Genomic DNA, 20,073 nt, shown 5'->3' with positions numbered 1-20,073 from the left:
AAAAAAAAAAAAAGGGGGCTTTTTTTTTTTTTTTTTTTTTTTTTTTTTTGCGGAATGCAGTAATGAATTTATGATTTTTTGTCATTACTAACATTCTTATAACTATCTCTAAAAAAAAGTCCAATAAACCATTGAGTGTGGTGATCTAGTGGTAATAAAATACCGTGGAGCTTACAGTTATAAATTCGAGTGTTGATTTGTCTCTTTAAAAGTATTAAACATAAAGATTTGTTTATTGTCAATCTAGACACAATAATAATTAGAATGTGGATACTTAATTGTCATATTGCCAGTGATCATTAGATCAAATAAAGCAAAGGCGATACTTTATGTTTCTTCTTTTGCTGAATGCATTAATGAGTTTATGATCTTTTGATATCATCGGCATTCAATAACAACTTCCAAAAGAAAAAAAGAAAAGTCTAACAAACCACTAATGTTGTGATAAAATGGTAATAAAATACCGTGGTTGATTTATGATCACAAATTTTGAGTGTTCATTTACCTTTTCGTGACATTAAATTTGAAAGTTTATATTCCGTCAATATAGCTACACCATCAATTAAAATACGGATTCTAAATTAAGGTCCCGTTCATTTCAACGATTCGAGTTTTGTTATAATAAAAAATTCTCAGAAACAATTATATTTAAATTTTTTACTACAGTAAAAAATTTTCACATAAAATTACATCTCAATCCAAATTAAAAATTTAAATCAGCTAACTAAACGAGCCCTAATTATTATATTGCCAATAGCCATTAGATCAAATAGCATTAGATAGGTCGGAGTTGAGCTTAGAATTGGAATGATGCGGGTACGATGCGGTCTAGAAAGATAATAATTGCCATCTTGTGTATTTTTTTTTTATTGAGATGCCAAACGGAGAAATTCAATAAAACAAGGGATCAAAAGTGCAAAACTTGCAAGATGGGGTAGTTGGTGGAAAACCACCCGCAACCCATTGGAAAGTCTATTTTATTACCAACCCCATACCAAATCAAACCGGATTTTGATCTCACCAACCCCCTTCTCTCTCTCTCTCCATTTGCTATTCAAAGCCCAGACACAGCTTTTGGAGTGTGAAGAGCACAAGTACTTTAGGTCCGTTTCCAAAAGCTTACCACTCGTGAGATCTCTCTACTCTTATAATGGGCAAAGTTTACACCTTGGCCGAGGTTTCTCAGCACAACAACCGCGAAAAGTGCTTGCTCGTCATTCATGGCAAGGTGTGTTTTGTCATTTCGTGATCCAGTTTTTGAGGCAACTCACAATTTGGTTTTTGTTTTTCGTTTGTGGGTTCTTTTGGTTTTGATCTCTTTGGTATCGTAGTATTTTTGAAATTCGATGATAAGATTCACAGGGATTACCGATTATGTTGTTGTGATGGTCAAGTGGATCTGGGATTTTCTTTGTTTTAAACCGATTTTTTGAAACTGTGGCATAATCATTCGGTGAATTCCTATTGGATAATTTGTTCAAGATTTCATTTTTTTTTCCTTGTTCATTTGACTTGATTCCTCTTTGAACAGTTGTTTATGTATTGTCTGATTTGACTGCTCTGTTCTGAGCTTTTGTGTTGATAATAACATATGAACAGTCTTGGTTTTTGGGCGTCTGATTCGAGTTTAGAAGAGTAAACTCTAATCAAAACAGGGGAAGAATGTTTATTGTTTTAGAATGTAAGGATTTCAACATTATTACTTTTTCAATTTTTTTTTTCTTTTTGTTGATTAATGCGAAATATGGCATCTTTTCATTTATTTCACAGTAACTGTCAAAATTTCTTTTTTTTTTTTTTCTAAAGAGGAAATTATTAAACTTAACTTTTTAAAGTGCATTTTAATTAATATTTTTTTAATTAATATAATTATTTAAATAAAAAAATTATTAATAAAAAATAAGGGATAAAATTTTAAATTTATTCACTCAAAAAGTACTTGTCTCATTTTCTGAATTTTGAAAGTCAAACTTGTAGAGTATCGGAATGGATGCTCTGGATATGTATTAGAAACTTAGATGAGTATTACCAAGGATGCTTTAGAAATGATGATTTGGAAAGGTCGCAATTTTTTGTGATGACCCTGGCGTGAGCTTGAGTCCTTTTTGTGCATTTTTATTGATTATACAGTCATGTCTATATTCATTTCATTTGGTTGTTTCTTTCTATCTTATTGGTAATATTACACCATTTCCTTTTCAGTAGTACTAGAAACATTATTTTTTAAGGGCGTGCTTATTCAACTGAAAAGAATGTAGTGAGAAAAATATTAGGATAAGAAAGAAAAGTAAAGCAATAGAATTAAAGGTTATTTATTCTCTTTTATGTATTTATTTAATTATTAGATGGTGTAATGAGAAACAATTTCATTTTATTTTTTATGTTTACTAAAATTTGGGACAATAATGTTATAAATATAACCACTAAAATGTGTTTTTATACAATTTGATAATCATTAACTATAAAGTAATTTATTAAAGGTGGATAAGTAAATTTTGTATTCGACAAAGAATTAATATTAAAGAGAGTGCAAGGATTGACATTCTCTTTTCTCATTCCTTATATTATGTAGGACCTGCTAAATTTCCATTATTAATTTTGTAAATAAACACATAATTAGATAAGAAAGAGAATCGCTCCTCATTTTTAATTTCTCTTTATTAATTGACATGACATTTTTAAGCTGGTGATAAAAAATCAGAATAAAGTTAGACGTGCCAGCATTTTTCTTCTGTTTTATATGGAAAAGAAAATCCATCTTCTCAAATATATAATATATCATCTTCCTACTAAAAAATTTACAACATGATATGCAAAAGAATCTTAAAAAATTTTACGAAAAATGCTAGAGGGATATGTGGGTGTGTGGCTAGGCTTCGAAATTATTTGGTAGCCATTCTGCTTTGACTTTGATACCCTTCCATTAGCTTTTTTTTTTTTTTTTTTTTTGAGCATCAACTTTATTTGTTGGATCAACAGGTTTATGATGTGACAAAATTCTTGGAAGATCATCCCGGTGGTGATGACGTCTTACTATCAAGCACAGGTTGACGATGAAAACCATTTTTCATCCGAACACAAACTAAAATATATATATATGTGTGTGTTATTTTTACCACTGAAAAGTCTCAAAACCACTAACATCAAAGGATGATTTACAGGAAAAGATGCAACCAATGACTTTGAGGATGTGGGACACAGTTCAAGTGCAAAAGCAGTGATGGATGAGTTCTATGTTGGAGATATTGACACAGCAACTATTCCTGCTAAGGTCCAATACACACCACCAAAGCAGCCTTATTACAATCAGGACAAGACGTCACAGTTCATCATCAAGGTCCTTCAATTACTTGTTCCCCTTGTTATTCTGGGTGTGGCTGTGGGAATCCGCTTCTACACCAAATCAGCAGCATAAAAAGTTGAACTTCTGAATAGAGGGAAAACCAAAAAAAAAAAAAAAAAAAATCGAAAAACATTGACAATAAGATGTTGATAATACTGGTGGGAGGATACCACTTTTTTTTTTATTTCTTATTTTTTTGAATTTTGAATTTTGACTTGTTCCTGGTAATGGGTTTGTGCTTGCTTTTGCCTTCTCTTTTGCCACTCTTAGTGAAATCTCATGTTGTCTTACTGCTTTCACTTGACTTGTGATCTCACAAATTTGAGTTTGTTTTGGTCTATATGGCCTTTTAATGATAAAATACTAGGAACAAAAAAAAAAAAAAAAAAAAGACGTTGGTTTCGTAATAGCATGTAACACGTGTTGTTTCTAATGACGATTCACGTACAAATTGTTACCAGGACAAATAGTTATATGGCCCAATTGGAAGATGTGTAGTATTTTTCTCAGGTGTGTATCTCTCATTGGATTAAAAAAATGAATTTCACTAACTGTCTTTATTTAATCGTTAAATTAATATTAAAAATTATATTTTTTTAATTCAACGTGATTTTAATTATATATTTATAAAAAAGAGAAACTCTTTTTTTTAAGAAATTTTAAAAAGCATGACAAAATTAGTACTGTTGCCAATCTGTGGGCCGCCTACCCGGTTTTATGATCACTCATTAATTCTGGTTCTTGAGCAACAACCACTCATCAGTTTTCCATGGGCAGCCTTTTTTGGTTGGTTGGTTCTTTGTTGCCCAGTAACTCTTTCCTTTTTGACTTCAACAATAAGAGGTGGAATTCTATTTTTTTTTTTAAGACGCTAGTATCATTTTTTTTTTTGATTATTTTTTCTATTTATTATTTGATTCGTTCATTTTATTATCTTATTTTTTATTTAAATAATATATTATGTTAATACAGATTACGTGTCAAATAATAAATATAAAAATAACAGAGAAAGAGTGGTGTTTACTTTTCTCGTTATTTTTCCCCTTTCTAATAACAATTCTACTATACTTTGTATTTTAAATGATACTGAATTTTATCCTCAAATCAGCTAGTCATCTACGTCCCTTTGATGGTTTCTTTAGATTTCCATAAAAAGAAGAGGTGTGTGTGTGTGTGGAGAGAGAGAGAATTCTCTAGAAGTTTGTTTAGTAGGAGCTTGTTTGAATAGGACTACTTCTTTATGATATTGAGCCAATTTAGCGGTGGAGCAAAAGCAATGACCAACCTGGATAGGGGCCAATGGGAAACAAGGACACCCATTTGGCCTCTACCATCAACGATCTCAGCAATGTTTCTGTTGATACTTGTGTGTTATTAAATAACAATATTCAAGGAAAATTACGTTTGTGAAGTTGGAAGCTAACATCTACTTTGATCATTATCAGAAATATATACAAATAAATAAAAAAACGAGCATATTAATTGGCTCGTGCATCGCATTTACATCAATCGTCTAAGAGGTGGTTAATTTCAAGGGTTATATATTACAGCTAATTATTGTCAAAATATTTCTTCAGTTCCATGGTTTCAGAATGTCGTATGCGGTACTATTCGTCATTGAACAATCCGCGGAAACCAACCTACTTTAATTAGCCTTGGTTTTGACTTGACCAAAATTCCCTCATGGCACATAGATTTTTCGGTTATAGATATCAATATATAATACTGTACGTACGGACTTTAATCTAATAATAGAATCAAAGCAATAAGTTGGCCGTTTCATAAAAGACAATCCCTCAAGAAAATCATGCCATGCATTTTTATCCAGAACGAACAAAATCACAAATTCACCAGATTCTTATATGATTAACAATTTCTCCTTAGTTCACACACTTAGACTAACGGTAATTTTGCCGTTCACCCTTGCCATTTATAGTCTCAATCTCCATTCCCACTTTTAAATTAAGGAAGAAAATGAAAGAATTGTATGCCATATTGATTCATCACTCTTTTTTTGTTTAGTTTTTTACGACATTTTGTTCTTATCGAGTACAATGCATACTTTACGAATGTTATGTTTGATCAAAATCAGATTGAAATACAACTGAACATAGTTTTATAAATATCAAGTTGAAAACAATGTCATACCTAAATGATACCCCATCAAAAGAAATCTCTATTTTTTTCAAAAGAAGTTTATATGAAACTTCCAAGTGCATCCCTCAAAAAATAAAAAATAAAAAATCCAAGTGCAACTATTTATATTGATTTAAGGCTCGTTTAGTTTGCAGATTTTGAGTTTTTAATTCGAGTTTAGACGTGATTTTAAATGAGAGATTTTTATTGTAGTAAAAAAGTTATATGTTACTGTTTCTAAGAGCTTTTTACTGTAACAAAACTCAAATTTTAAATTCAAATTGGTGTTTCTAAGAGCTTTTTACTGTAACAAAACTCAAATTTTAAATTCAAATCGATAAAATAAACAGAATCTAGTGTCAACATGTCACGTGCTACACCTTTTATCATGTTTTGCATACCAAGCCATTTGCATAGAATCTATTTGATCAAGTTGATTTCTTGAGGCCACCGAAAACAAGATAAGCACGAGAGCCTCCTCGAAATTAGATTCAATAATCCTGCCAATTATGTACTCGGATTTATCACTTATATATAAATAAATAAATTACAATACCTCCAGCAAATTTTTTAACGGAGTCGTGATATCCTAAGATACTTTCATAGGAATCATCGAAACAATACATATCCCCATTGTCTTTATTACAAAAACGTGTCACTATAAGAACAACCCCAAGATTTGCTCGTCTTTCCCTTTTTCCTTTCCTTTTTTCCTCTATTCCTAACTTGCTCAGGAAAATAGTATTAAGATACATTTTTAGAGAGAGATTTGCAAAAATATATACTGAGAGAGAGAGAGAGAGAATGAGATCTATCGTAGCAGAAAAAGGTATGGTGAAACTGGTTCACCCGGGACGGTACGTGGAGATTCTGAGAGAGCCGATAACCGCCGGGGAAGTGATGAGCAAAAACCCTAGACACTGCATAACCCGACCCGACGTGTTCAAATTCCCGTGGGTCGTGATAAATCCCGGCTCAGTTCTGCCTCCAGGGAAAGTCTTCTTCCTCGTCCCCGATCGCACGGTCTACGATCTCATGAAATCCGAGAACAAGCGAGAACGCAGAAATCGCGCCGCAGCTCCGCCCAAAACGACGCAGCCGTATAAGGCCTTCGCCGGAATGACTCCCAAACACCAAGGCCACGGCCACCACTACCAGATGAATCCGCGACTGATCCAGCGAAACTCTAACGAAGGCGCGGGTTCTGGAAGTGAAGAAATTGCTCCCCAGCGATCGGGAAGTGACGGCGGCGAGGAATTTTCTTCTCCTTGGTTGGGGCGGAGAAATAGTTACTGGGAATTCCGGCGGCAATTGCTGTCGGAGACGGCGCAATTAGAACCTAATTATAGCCGCAATGGCGGTGATCACGGAGGTTCTAGTTCTGTTTCGTGTCGTCGAGATCGGGAAGAATCGGCGACGGCGACTTTGAAATCGTGTTTGAGAAAAGCTGACAGCGATCGGAAATCGCTTCGTTTGAGAGTGAGTTTTGTGTTGCCGACGAGATTGGAGACGGCGAGAGTAAGACGGAAAAGCGCAAGTACTGAACGTCGAGCGAGAGTTTCGGATTTCGTTAATTGGTGATATTCCCGCTATACGCTTGAGGCCATACGTAATCTAGATAGCATATTTCGGAGAAGGAAAAAAAAAAAACAAGAAAAACATGAAGCCACATCTCCCTTTTGTCTTTGGAAAACCTTCACAATGACTGTAATAGATCATTTGGGTGTGTGATCTGTCAAGTTTTTTAATTAGTTGCCTGTTTTTGCAGTACTACACGTCTATCGAAACAAACGAATCGCGTTTGTATTTCTATGTTTTGAAATACAATTTACCTAAAAACTATAAGATCGAAACGACAAATCGCCAGTTTTTAAAGTTCACCAACTTCAGTGAAAACGACATATCATTTCTTGACATTGAGGTTTGTAAGACTGTATAGCTCACACGAGTGATACGACGTGTCATTAGTTATGATCTCGAATCTTATTGTCGTTTACATATAAAAAGACGTCGTTTCTCTGTTAAAGTTTGCTTCATTTATATCCAGAGACTACATGCCCGTGTGGTTAGCGTTTAGACTGGCCATCGCTTAAAATAATAAAGGAGAAATTGTAGTAAATAGGCCTGTTTTTATAACATGAGAAAGTAAATAACCTGTTTACTAAGATTATTAATTAATAGGCCATATTTTAAAAGGATTCATTTTACCTTTTTACCCATATTCCTTAAACTATCTCTCTCTTCCTCTCTTTCTCTTTTGACGTCTCTCTCTTTCTTTTAAAGCATGTGTAATGTAATGTTATAATTAATTTACAAATTGCAAAAAATACTTTTTAATGCAAATTTTATATGTACTATACTTTATTTAACATTTAAGTACTATTTATTGTGTTAAATTTTATATGTTGTCACGTCCTTCAAACGGGGTGGGTGACGTGGAGCTCGATTAGGGGTTAATAAAGCAGATTCCCAGACGAGTCCCACTCAACTACATTAAAATATAAATAACTTACAGAATTCTGGAGCCTCTGACACACAGGGCTCCACCCCACAGGACATACAATATCGTACATACATGCTCATGTAAATAATCATTACAACAGACATCAACTACAGTTTAGTTAATCTAAATATTACATAAGTTTACAGAATTTCTTAAATTTCTTACATTTGTCCAAGAGGATGTCAACGATCCTCACTTGATTCCAACAGCAGCACAACTCAGCTGCTCCGTAGTAATTATCCAGCTACTTTGCACCACTCCTAGAATCTCTTGGGAGGGGTTTAATACATTTAAAACATAAAACGTGAGCGAAAGGCCCAGTAGGATGTTATTTACAAAGACGTAAAGTAAATAGACAAAGTGCAAGTAAATAAATAAATGGGTACGTAAATAAATAGACATTCAGTTCCAACAGACAGCCAGAACCTCACATCCTTTTTCTCAGAAGAAATAAATGTAAAATCTCCATATTACAGGCTTCAGCAAGTAATTAGTACAAATTACTTACCTAATCAAGTGCCTCGCCTACCCAGACCGAGTTTCGGGTTCTGCTCCCGAGGATGCACTCTCCACATCATATCTAGGCTTACAGCAATAGACTCTATTACCAGTTCACAAGATCTCTTTGCTTAAGAAATCATTCATTAACTTTTATGAAATCATTTTTATGACCCCACGAACTACTCAAGCCGCGGGCCTCATGACTGGGCAAGCCATGAGGTTCCATGACTAAACAAGCCATGGTTTTCAAGAGTTTTTCTTTTGCAAACCAACCCCTTTCTTTAAAACATTTTCAATGCCAAAATCCTTTTGAAAACAGGCTCACAAGGAAAAGGGATAGAAATCCTACCTCGCACGATCAAACCTGGGACTAGCGTTCCCTTTTCCGGCTTCCGCTTTCTCAAGCCCCCTCAGTCTGAATCCTCATCAATCACTGATGCAAGACAACACTTTAGGATCAATTCTCATTCCTAAAGCAATCCAAATCTCAATTATGCTCCAAGATTCTCAATTAGTGTGCCCTAATCCATTTTCATGTTTCAAATTATCATTCCAAGGGTTTTCAATCTCAAATCAAGAATTAAATATGCTAATCCATTCATCTCAAGCCCCCAAATGAAGCTAATTTGGGTTCTCCCCAAAAACAGGGGTCAAAACATCATTTTCAAGCCAAACAGGGTCAAACCCGTGTCAACCGGTCGACCGGTGACAGAGTAGTGCAACACTACCGGTCGACCGGTAGTGTGCACACCGGTCGACCGGACTGGTCGATCGGTCAGCCTGCAATCCGGTCGACCGGTTTCCATGTGATCCGGTTGACCGCACCGGTCGACCGGTGGAATCAGCTGCGCGAGAGAAGCTCACAAAAATCAGTCCAAAACCTGCAAATCTAGTCCCAAATCAAAATATTTCAAAGGAAAACTACTAGATCTGGGTTCTAGGTCCTAAAACAAGTCTAAAGAACCCAAGATCTCCAATTTCTACTCTAGTTTTACTAAAAAACCATCAAAATCCGGTTTGAACCAAAAATAAGTTTTGAAATTCAAAAACTTGAGATTCAAAAGAGGTTCTTTCAGTAATCTTACCTCGAACCCTCCTCTTGACGTTGAAAACTTCTTTAAATCTTTCCTTGGTTCAAGATCCGTTTGATTTAGGACAAAAATGAGAGAGAGAGAGAGAGAGAGATAGATGCATGGGAGAGTGAGAGAGAGATGCACGGGAAGGAAAAAGGAAATAGAGCAAAGAAAAGAAAAGGACATGTGTACAATATTTTAAAAGAGCAGTCCAGAAATGCACCCATACACACTTCTGGGTTTAAATAAATTACTGAGAATAATTTAATTACCTTGGAACTATTTAAACTCACACGTGTCAGAAACATTTATTAATTAATACTCAATTAATAATCCAGATTAGGCACACTAATAATCTCAATTTCCTTAATTAGTCTCAATTAATTCTTTAGGGTGTTACATATGTACTATACTTTATGGCAAATTTCTCACATGCGACAGTGTGAAAGCCACAGCCGCACGAGTACTAGATTCGAAGTTCCTCTCCTCTCTTTCTTCGCCTATCTCTCTCCTCCATACGGAATCGAGATTGTAGATTAGAAATGGCTCCTCAGCGTCTCTCTCTATCTCTAGTCCACTAGAGATGTTGAATCTCGTTGGAGATCTAGTCCCACGAAGCCACCGGAGATCGCGAACGCCAATCGCACATAGGAGATGGCGAGCTTCGTTGCTCGCAAAGCTGCATGGAGGAGAGATTGTTGGAGCCAAGAGGGTGACGGATCTCGCAAACATATGCGTCGGAGCCGATTTGCAGTCGACAGCAATAGAGAAAGAAGGAGAGAGAGACAATCAAGAAAAAATTTAGGTTATTTGAATTTAGAATTTTCATTTTAATTTAGAAGTATTTTCAGATTTTTAATTGAGGATTTACACTAAGTTGATCTATTTACTAACTCTTTTCAAACTTATGCCTATCAATTTTTACTCCATTCTTAAATGGGCATATTTTCCTCTTTCACCTAATAATAAAGTGATAATTACACTACATGATAAAATTTCATACATTCCATTGAAATTTACAAAATTTCTAAATATTACAAATATAACAAAAATGATATAGAAGTATCAAAATGATATCATATTTTGTACTATATAATGATATAATCACTATTTTAATGATATAAAACTTTGCTATTCTTGTGATATTTAAACACTTTAGTTAAATTTAAATTTTGATATTCCTATATGTGTATATCGCCCTAAAATAAAACAAACATGTCGTTTTCATTTGAAAATTTGACGTTCCTTATGTTAACAACGACATGGCGTTCCTATTTGATTTTTTTTAACGTCGCTTATTTTACAGCGACATGTCGGTAAGAAACGACATGCGGTTAAATAGACTACGCCGCCACCGGATTCTTGCTTCGTATATTTCGAGAAACTAGTCTATTTTAGTTCAATATTTCTCTATCGTTTATACGCAATAAACGACATTCATTATTGTAATCAAACGTTTGTTGTGACGTAAAAACACCGGAAGGAACAAAATCATTGTGTACTACTCACACAAAAGCATCACTCGCTGTCAAGAAGATACCCTGTTATCACTCATCAAGAGCACGGCAACTCATTTACAAGATGACCCAAAAATAGCAAAAAAAAAAAAAAAAAAAACAAGAAGAAGAAGAAGAGGAAAACATACACAAAAGTGTCATTACAACTAGCATGATTTGCAGTTAATCAACAAATAGAAGGGAGGCAAAAAAAAAAAAAAAAACCTGAAAATATACCAAACTATATGTATGTATATACTAATCTGTAGATGCACATGTTCTCTCAATGACCTTAGAATCAGTCCTATACGATTGCTTGGAAGGAGAACTGGATCCCCTGGAAGAACTGTGCCCAAAGAAACTGAGCTTACCAATCTTCCTTGAAAAAGAAGACATGAACTTCCTAGAGTTGGACTTCTCCATGTCCCTCTTCATGCACACGTGCTCTCTCTCGAGGTCGTTGAGCCGCATCCGCAGCCTCGCCAGCTCGAGCTTGAGCTCGCGGTTCTCCCGCCGCAGCGAGGCGTAGTTGTCACGGGGCGACATGGCGGCGCTGAGAGCTCCGCTGCTGATTCTCCACGACTGGTGCATGATCGGCTTGGGGTCGATGTCGTCGTCGCCGCCGCCGCCGCCGTAGGAGCTGCAGAGGGAGTTTCTCAGCCTGATCTGCTCGAAGTAGAGGACTTGCACTATCGACTGCAGAGGGAGGCGCTCGTTCTGCGCCGCGTGCGCGCCCGCCTCCTGCGAGAGCTTCTGGAAATCGATCAGTTTGCAGAGCTTCTTTCTGTCTGTCTCCGACAAGTTTTGATGCGCCTGTTGACGACATATACATATCAGTGTGAAAAAACCAATGTTTGTAGTATAACCGTTTTGAAGCCTAGTGAATCCGAGCCATTTGACATATTATATACTACACGACTGAAAAAATAAAATTAAATATCAGCATTAGTATGCCATTGACAACCATATTTTGACATTGCATTGTATGTATCAGATAGTAGTATTTACAGGACCTATTGCCCAACTTTTTGTCAGTAACATTGCTGTTATATCATCACAGGTATGTAGATAATGTAGTTAGTGGGTGCTAATGTATATTATTCTTGTGAAAAATAAAATATTATGCATCATTATTCCAGATGATATCACCAAAATCTCTATTAGTTTTTCTTTTTATCAATATGTTGTAAGTTGACTTTGAAACTTGCAGAGTATTATACAAAAATCCATATAACCCATATAATTTTATTTTGTGATTTCTAGTTAGTGACATTAGATATTTCCTTTTTTCATTTTCATTATTTGAGTAAAAATTACAACTAACAAGTATGGTCTCAGACAATTTTTAAAATTTGTATTATATATTTTCCAAGAAAAAAAAGTATGGTCGGAGACATAATCTAGTGATAATTACATCTTAAGTTCAAATCCTCCCCCTCTAATTTTTTTTTTTAAAAAAAAAAAATCAGCTAACAAGTTAAAACATGGTTAAACTTAAATAATATGAAAATTAGGTGGAATCAGCTCTGCTGTCAATGTTTAATAAGCAGAAACAAAAACAGTTCTAACACTAACATGAAACCAAAACTGCAAGGAATGATAAAGAGAGACGTACTTTTAGGTAAATGTCAATGGCTCGGTACAACCCATCATGAATGGTTCGTGCATGAGCCGGCAAAGTGTCCGCAATGACCATGAATTTCGGAAGCTTGAGGTTCGCGTCCGGAGCGATTTCCGCTAGGTAATTGTCCACCAATTTCGAAACCTTAAACAGAGCAGACTGTGTGGGCGAATGAGGGCTGTCGGATTCGAAAACCGAGGCGTCTTCCATGTCCTCTTCACTATCATCTTGCTGAGAAAAATTCACCAAAATCCTATGCACCGTGTCCACATCAAACAAAGTGTCCCCTGCGTGCCTAAAAGACGGTATTAGAAGATCATCAAGAGTGGCAATATCCAACTGGGACCCAATCCTCCTCTCTAGATCGAGCCTACAAGCAATGCTGCAATCTAGCATCACCGCGCTTCGCAGCAGCCCAAATAGGAAGCTGATCGGAACGGCAAGTTTCTCAACGGGCAATAGCCCGACGATGGCCTCAACCACTAGCTTCTCGTGCTCGTTCGAGCCCGAAATCACGTCAACTTTAGTCTGGCTTGAGGGATTCCACAAGCTGGATTTTTTTGTCAACTCCTTCTGAGCATAATTCACTAGTGAAGCCCCTATGCTCTCTGGCCTAACCCCGCGGCATTTCATCGCGGTTATAACTCTTTGGTACAAGTCGATTCGGAGAATTGAGAGATCTTCTATCCACCAATCACCCTCGCATTTCGCCTGTCTGTTCATGTGGAGCCTTCCTGAGCTGCTGTACTCCAATCTCGAGAAGCTTGAGGCGATCTGCTCGGCGCAGGCTTTCGAGGCAATTGCATCTATGCAGCGGCTGACAATTTTGAGCTCGTCCGCGAGAGGAAGCAAGTTCTCGCATTGTTGAAGAACCTCAACGCACATCTCTAGATTCTTGCAAACTATGCTCTCTATATACTCTTCAGCTCTGGAGCCGAGGTTGTCTTTCGAGTACTCTTCGGTCATCTCGAGGTAATCGGAGACGCAGCAGAGCTGCGCGACGTTTGTCGAGGTGATTTCAAAGTTGATCCCGTAGCAGAACTTGGCTGCCAGCTCAAATGTCTCCGCGCCTCCTGGTAGATTGAGGAGCTCCACCCTTGAGACATCGGAATCTCTGTATTCCGCAACTAGCCTCCGGATTCGACCACTCCGAGAGACCAGAGGGAACTTCAATAATTGAAGAGATTACTAGGAGATCATCACTTTTTTTTTTTATTTATTAAGGAAGAAATCAGAACATGCTAGAAAAAGGTCACCTTTTGAGATCTCTATGATTTGCATTTCTTTTGTCAAAAAGGAAAAAGTGAATCAAATAAGCCTCTAGTATTAGTGAAATTTTGTTCTTGGATTGGGATAAATAAGATGGCAAACTGTTTTGTAGTAGATATGGCCAACAAAGAATAAACTAGATGCATGCACATAGGCAACAAGTTATGGAATTAAAGCTATATAATTTAATTGTTTATTGCTTCCACAATGAAGAAGATAAGTCTAAATTAAGTCATGTATAATGCACCGAGCATGCACTAGCAAAGGCAGGCTCAAAGAGAAAAAGAGAAGCTCAAAGGCTGTCATGTTTTTCCAAGAAGAAAAGACAAAAATTTTAAAAAAAGAAAAAAGAAAAAAGGGAATGAAAAGAAAGCAGAGGACGAATTTACCTTGTGCAATGAGAATGTACCCCCACTCACTTCTAAAGTAATATCACTTGGAACATCCCGGAAGATCCTAAGAACAACAATCACAATTACTCTTTACAAGAAATGCTTGCAACTTTCAAAAACTTAGAAAAAACAAAAAAAGAAAAATTACAGCAAGATTTTGATTAGCTGAACACTAAACAGAAAAGTTTTTAGAGACAAAATTCTGGTGATTCCCAAGTCTCAAGAGAATTATAACATATGTAGGACCGAAGATAAGAGAAACCGCTCATAAACGGCCATCAGAATCTCACAATTGCTTATAGTGAATTACAATACTAACAAAAACGGCAAAGGCATCAAACAAACCATTCGCTGCAACGATGCCGCGAGCTCTTGGCGAGAGAGAGCTGTTGTTGTTGCTGCTGATGTTGATGCTTTTCGCTCCGGTCCATGGAGGAGGGAGAGAGAGAAAGTAGAAAGAAACCCAAGAGAGAAAAAAAGGGAATATGAAGGGAGAGAATAAAAAAGGACGGTGAAGTGGAGACTTGAGAGACCGACTGGAAGAGAGAGAAAGAGAAAGGGAGAGCCAGTTGGAAATGTTGCTTGCTGTTGATGAGTTTCTTTGGCCATTGTCATCAAGCAGGTTATTAGTGAGTGTTCAAACCATAGATTGCAATTTGCCAAAGCAATGGGGCCTCTTTGGTGGGTCATCCTTTTCTGCCCTTTTTTTTTTTTTTTTGTTTTCCTTTCCCTCAATCTTTTCTTTCTTTGGGGGTTGCTAACTTGCTATAGTATTGTAATATGTAATATCGTACTTCAAATCTTTCAAAATCTCTAATATGACTATTTTTCTTACTCTACTTGTTATTGTTATATAAACATAAACTCACAAAAAAAAAAAAAAGAAGACCGAAAACAATGGATTCTACTTTTCTTTGAAGGAAAGAACTTTATCCCAAAAATAAGCAAGAAAAGAGGCGAAAAGAAAGGAGGGGTTTTCAAATTTTGTTTACGGAAAAGTCAAAACTCCAATCAGGAACAGAGCAAAAAAGCGGGAAAAAAGTTAGTTTGTTTGACAACTTTTGACATAATTTACCTTTTGCACCGTATAACGGTAAAGAGAAATAATTCTTGTCTTTGTTTCTCCTTAGAACTTATATAATTTAGGTTTTGTACCATAGCTTTCTGATATTTAAGTTTCCGCCCAATGTTTTTTTTTTTTTTTTGAGATATCTGTGAGCACCCTTTTCAATATTTTCTTTGTTATAAAATGAAACTTTTAAAGATCAATTAAAAAGTTCATAGAGTAGCTTTTACTTTGCAGACATGCATGGTTTATATATCCATAGAAAAACTTTTTGTCTGGTTTGCTCGGCTCTAATTTTCAATGTTTAATGGCCATGGTCCATGGAGACAGAAATCCAAGGATTTTTGTCTTAGCAACAATCAAAGTGTTGGACTTAATAAGATTCTTATGTAAGCAAAGGATAAAACAACGAGCAATACATTTCTATTTAGTACCAATAAAGTCAATGATCAACCAACATTTAAGGGTCTTGCCTCTTAATTTCTTTGAAAGACTAACCGAAGTTCATAAATATGAAATCATTCAAGATATCTTTAGAAAAGTTAATCAAAAACCCAAATAGAAAATGAAGCAAAGGAAATTGACGACAAAAAGGACAATAAAAGAAAGAAAGCTCTCTAAATCACTAGTTATTTTCAGTAGAGGGGTAGAAAAAGTAATATTCTCTTATTGCTTTTGCAAATTCCTCCCTTTCCACGTAAGTGAAAGCAAACAAAGAAAAGGTCAAGGAGAGGATAGAACAATCAAAACAAAGGATAGCGAGAGATGTGGCCACCTTCGATAATTTTATGATTTATGATTACCCACCACCCTCTAGTGGGGTCATATTAGTGTTATTAATTTTGTGGGACCAATGGCCCTACCACCTATAATTACATATATTATGATATCTTCCACTACCCAAACCTTGCTCCACCGTCTACTCCATGTAGGAAACAAAAAAATATTTCGTTAAAGTCAAAAGTCTGAAAAGCCATATCATATTCTTGTGCATGCTATGGACATGGACATGATTCACATGAATATGAATATGCATGGAGGGCTAGACCTTGGTGGACCCTAAAGTAATGGCCATAAGTACTGCTTGCAAGAAGAGTATGCAATTGTAAAGTTTTGGAATATTTTCAAGTATCAACATTTTGTTTTCTTGTGATTAAAGAAAGGAAAATGGTCGGATCTATATAGCATTTTGTTGAGACCTTTGGAACTCTTATCATCATAGACTTGACACATGCATGGATCTATTGGCTTATACACAAACAAATGTATCTTAATTACATTATTTGAGAACTTTGAGACTTTGTATTTAGGGTCGTGCCATAAACAGAAGATAACTCAAAACAAATGTGGTTTTATAGCTTTCAAATCTAAAGACCTTTCATGTCCTGTCAAAACTGCCCCCACTTCCCCGCATCACTCTTTTCATGCATCCGTGTGCACCACATAATTAAACAACATGGAGAGAGAGAGAGAGAGAGAGAGATAGAGGTAACAACTAAAAATAATAGAGGAATGAAGATTATGGTTTATTGTGGACGAGATTTAATGCCAATGCAATTTTTGTATCCATTTTTTGGAGTTTTGGATAAAAACACAGACACGCATGTACTTGGCGTACCATAATTCAAAAATTTTCAACAATTGGGTCTTTTTCATTTGGCTGATCAAATGCAATCATTGACCAAAAAAAGAATCACCAATTTTTTCGAAATTTTTACTGAAATTTTAGAATTTTGAAGATCCTGAAAATATATTAAGGCATAACAAAAAATGTCTAACAAAATTTAGAGAAATTTTTGGTAAACATGATAAAAAATTAAAAATTTCAGTATTGTTGTAGTATATTTGTTTTTACAAAATTATGGGAAATTTATCGATAAAATATTGAAAATTTCACAAAAAAAAAAAAAACTATAAAAATAGACAGTCAATGTTATATTTTCATTGTCATTTTATTAATTGTTATTTGCTAAGATTTTTACAAGCTAACATGGTTGTCCACTTTATAGTACCTCATGGTACTAATATTGCTTGAATTTCGGTGAAATCTCAATCATAATTTTGGTATTGGGATTTTTATCTAATAGATACAAAATTTATATGTAAAAGTTGTTTATTTATTTATTTTTTCCAAAGTTTATCACATCTCAAAATATAAAAAAATATTTTAATGTCTATAACTTATATAATTTTCCCGATATTTGAGCTTTTTATTATTATTATTTTTTTTTGAAATTTTTCAAAATTCGGATCATTTCTTAAACTAGTCATGAGTGCGGTTCTATAACACAGAGGTAAGTAACTAAATCACAAAAAACAACGTTGCAATAGTGCCAAGAAAGCAAGAGAATTGCATTGTAACACGGCGAAGCTTTTGTAGCCACAATCAGTGACAGAGTCAGCCTTTCACTTTATTAGAAGTGTATATTAACTTTTTTAACAAATTATCTTAGTGGGAGACATATAAAAAAATATATTTATTTTAATGAATGCATATATTATTTTAATAAAAGTTTAAATGTAAAATTTTAAAATTTTTAATGATAATATTTAAAAGAAAAATAAGTGAGGACAACTGTCTCCGCTCATCTATTTAAGAAAAAATGAATAGAAACGGCTGTCTTCGCTCATCTTTGAGTGGCTCTGCCGCTAGCCACGATTGAAGAATGAACAAAAGGTTGTCATTCATTAGGTGAAACTTGACAGAAGTTAATAATTTGTATTTTAGGTCAATTATAGGATTGGTTTTTTTTTTTTAATTAATTTTTTGATGAAAGTAGTAGGATTGTTTTTGGGGGGAGAGTAATATATGGTCCATGAAGAGGAATTGGTGGAGCTGTGGGAATAAGTGATGGAGGTGGTGGTAAAAGCAAAGGTCAGTTCCATCTATGCCATCATTAGTCTCCATTGCACGCCAAAGTGATTAGTAGTGGTGACAGAGACATGTATAGTATTGTACATAAATAAAAATAAAGGCATCTTATGATAAGGTTTTTTGGGACTTTGGGATTACGTCTTTCACCTAAAATCACCCCACATCATTTCACAGACGCGACACCAGCCTTGATCTAGAGCCCAACCCTGAATTATGGGCTTGTTTTCTTCCTCCAAAACAATAAATCACAAAACTTTTTTTCTTTTTTTAAATTCTGTTTATGATGTTTATATTTATGAACATAAAGATATTAGAATGAAGAAAGACAGACGGGCAACAGATTTGTTTAGTCAGATCTATTCATTTTATCAATTTAAGTTTTATTATAATAAAAAATTTTAAAAAATAATCACGTTTAATTTTTCTTATTATAGTTAAAAGTTCTCACATAAAATTATATTTTAACTCGAATTAAAAATTTGAATCAGTGAACTAAACGGACCCTTAGTATATTTTAGAGCTAAAACAAGAGACTTTATTGGCATTCAGAACCGGGTTTGTGGAAACCTAAAAAAATAAATATCTTACTTAAAATATAAATGGGCTAAACTTTAAAATAAAGAGAAAACTGCTAACTTTATCTATAGAGCGTATGCGTTTGAATTTTTATCTTTTATTATTGATTAATACTCTTTTAACTAATATAATTATTTGATTAAAAAAATATTAATCAAAAATAAAAAATAAAAATCTAACTTGTACACTCTAAAAAATATTTGTCTTCTTGAGATTTCTACTAATCAAATAATATCATAGTCAAAAAAATGTATGAACCTGCTAAAGAACATTCATTACTCAGAAATTTTCAGGTTTTTTGTTTTTTGGCAACTTATCATAAAACTCGCAGAAAGTTAGTTAATGCATTCAGAATTTTTTTGCTGGAATCGTTAATGAATGGAAAATGTTAATGTTACTAAACTGAAGTACTTATGAACAACTAGGTAGAAAGTTCTTGCATTCAAAATAAATAATAATGATAACGTAAAATACAATATATAGCATATTTAGTATCTATGTTTAAGGTAAATATCATATTTTTTAAATAATAGTAAATTATAGCATATTACTAATTTTCATTCAAAAATATATTAGTCTTTTCCAAATCTACCCTTTCATTTACGGTTACATTTTTTTTCTCTTTTTCAACCGAACCCAGTCGTCTCTTGCCGCCCCACCTTTCTCTCTCTCATCCGAGCACTCTCCCTATCTCTCATGGTGATCACCGTTTTGAGAACCAGGTTGCCGCCGCGAACCAAACCCCGACGAGAGGCCGTCGCGAACCAGATCCGTGAGCTGCGAAGACCAGAGAACGCTGCACACACTGCGACGGATCTTGGCCAAGATCGGCCGTCGATGGAGGTCGCCTCTGACCATCGTTCGCAAGCAACGGAGATCGCCATTCAGAGATTGTACATCCCTCAAGAGCCCCGTCGTCGGCATCAGAGGTGCTCGCCGGAGAAGATTGTACGAAATCTCGTTCTCATCGCTGGAGAAGACGACCAGTCCTCGTGCTCATCGCTGAGATCGCGCCGTCGTCGGAGAACATCGGATTTTGCTTTCTGAGATCCGATAACACTGTCTACCAGATATCTTGCGAACAAATCCGACCAGATCGGACGGCGACGTGACGGGACATGGCGGCCTCGTTGGATCTGAGCAAGAACCACGCGCGAATCAAAGCCGGAACTGCGACACTGCATCAGGGCCGGAGAAGATCGCCGACGCGAAGCCACTGTGG

General features: G+C 35.4%; 2 protein-coding genes across 2 annotated transcripts; one reads left to right on the top strand and one right to left on the bottom strand.

The window, feature by feature from the left end:
- Window positions 1-982: 982 nt before the first annotated feature.
- LOC21398328 (cytochrome b5) lies at window positions 983-3,642 on the top strand. The gene is made up of 3 exons (XM_010111431.2): window positions 983-1,228; window positions 2,980-3,046; window positions 3,162-3,642. The coding sequence occupies exons 1-3, from the start codon at window positions 1,151-1,153 to the stop codon at window positions 3,413-3,415; spliced, it is 399 nt and encodes a 132-aa protein (XP_010109733.1). The 5' UTR covers window positions 983-1,150; the 3' UTR covers window positions 3,416-3,642.
- A 7,537-nt stretch (window positions 3,643-11,179) lies between these two features.
- On the bottom strand, window positions 11,180-14,877 carry LOC21398325 (BTB/POZ domain-containing protein At5g48800). Its single transcript, XM_010111428.2, has 4 exons — window positions 14,680-14,877; window positions 14,332-14,398; window positions 12,668-13,840; window positions 11,180-11,865 (listed from the first exon to the last, which is right to left on the bottom strand). The coding sequence occupies exons 1-4, from the start codon at window positions 14,763-14,765 to the stop codon at window positions 11,311-11,313; spliced, it is 1,881 nt and encodes a 626-aa protein (XP_010109730.1). The 5' UTR covers window positions 14,766-14,877; the 3' UTR covers window positions 11,180-11,310.
- Window positions 14,878-20,073: the final 5,196 nt, after the last annotated feature.

Source organism: Morus notabilis, unplaced genomic scaffold (genome assembly GCF_000414095.1).
Source record: "Morus notabilis unplaced genomic scaffold, ASM41409v2 Scaffold1032, whole genome shotgun sequence".
Lineage (NCBI taxonomy): Eukaryota > Viridiplantae > Streptophyta > Magnoliopsida > Rosales > Moraceae > Morus > Morus notabilis.
Note: the sequence above shows the minus strand (reverse complement) of the source record. Positions and strands in the feature narration are given on the sequence as shown.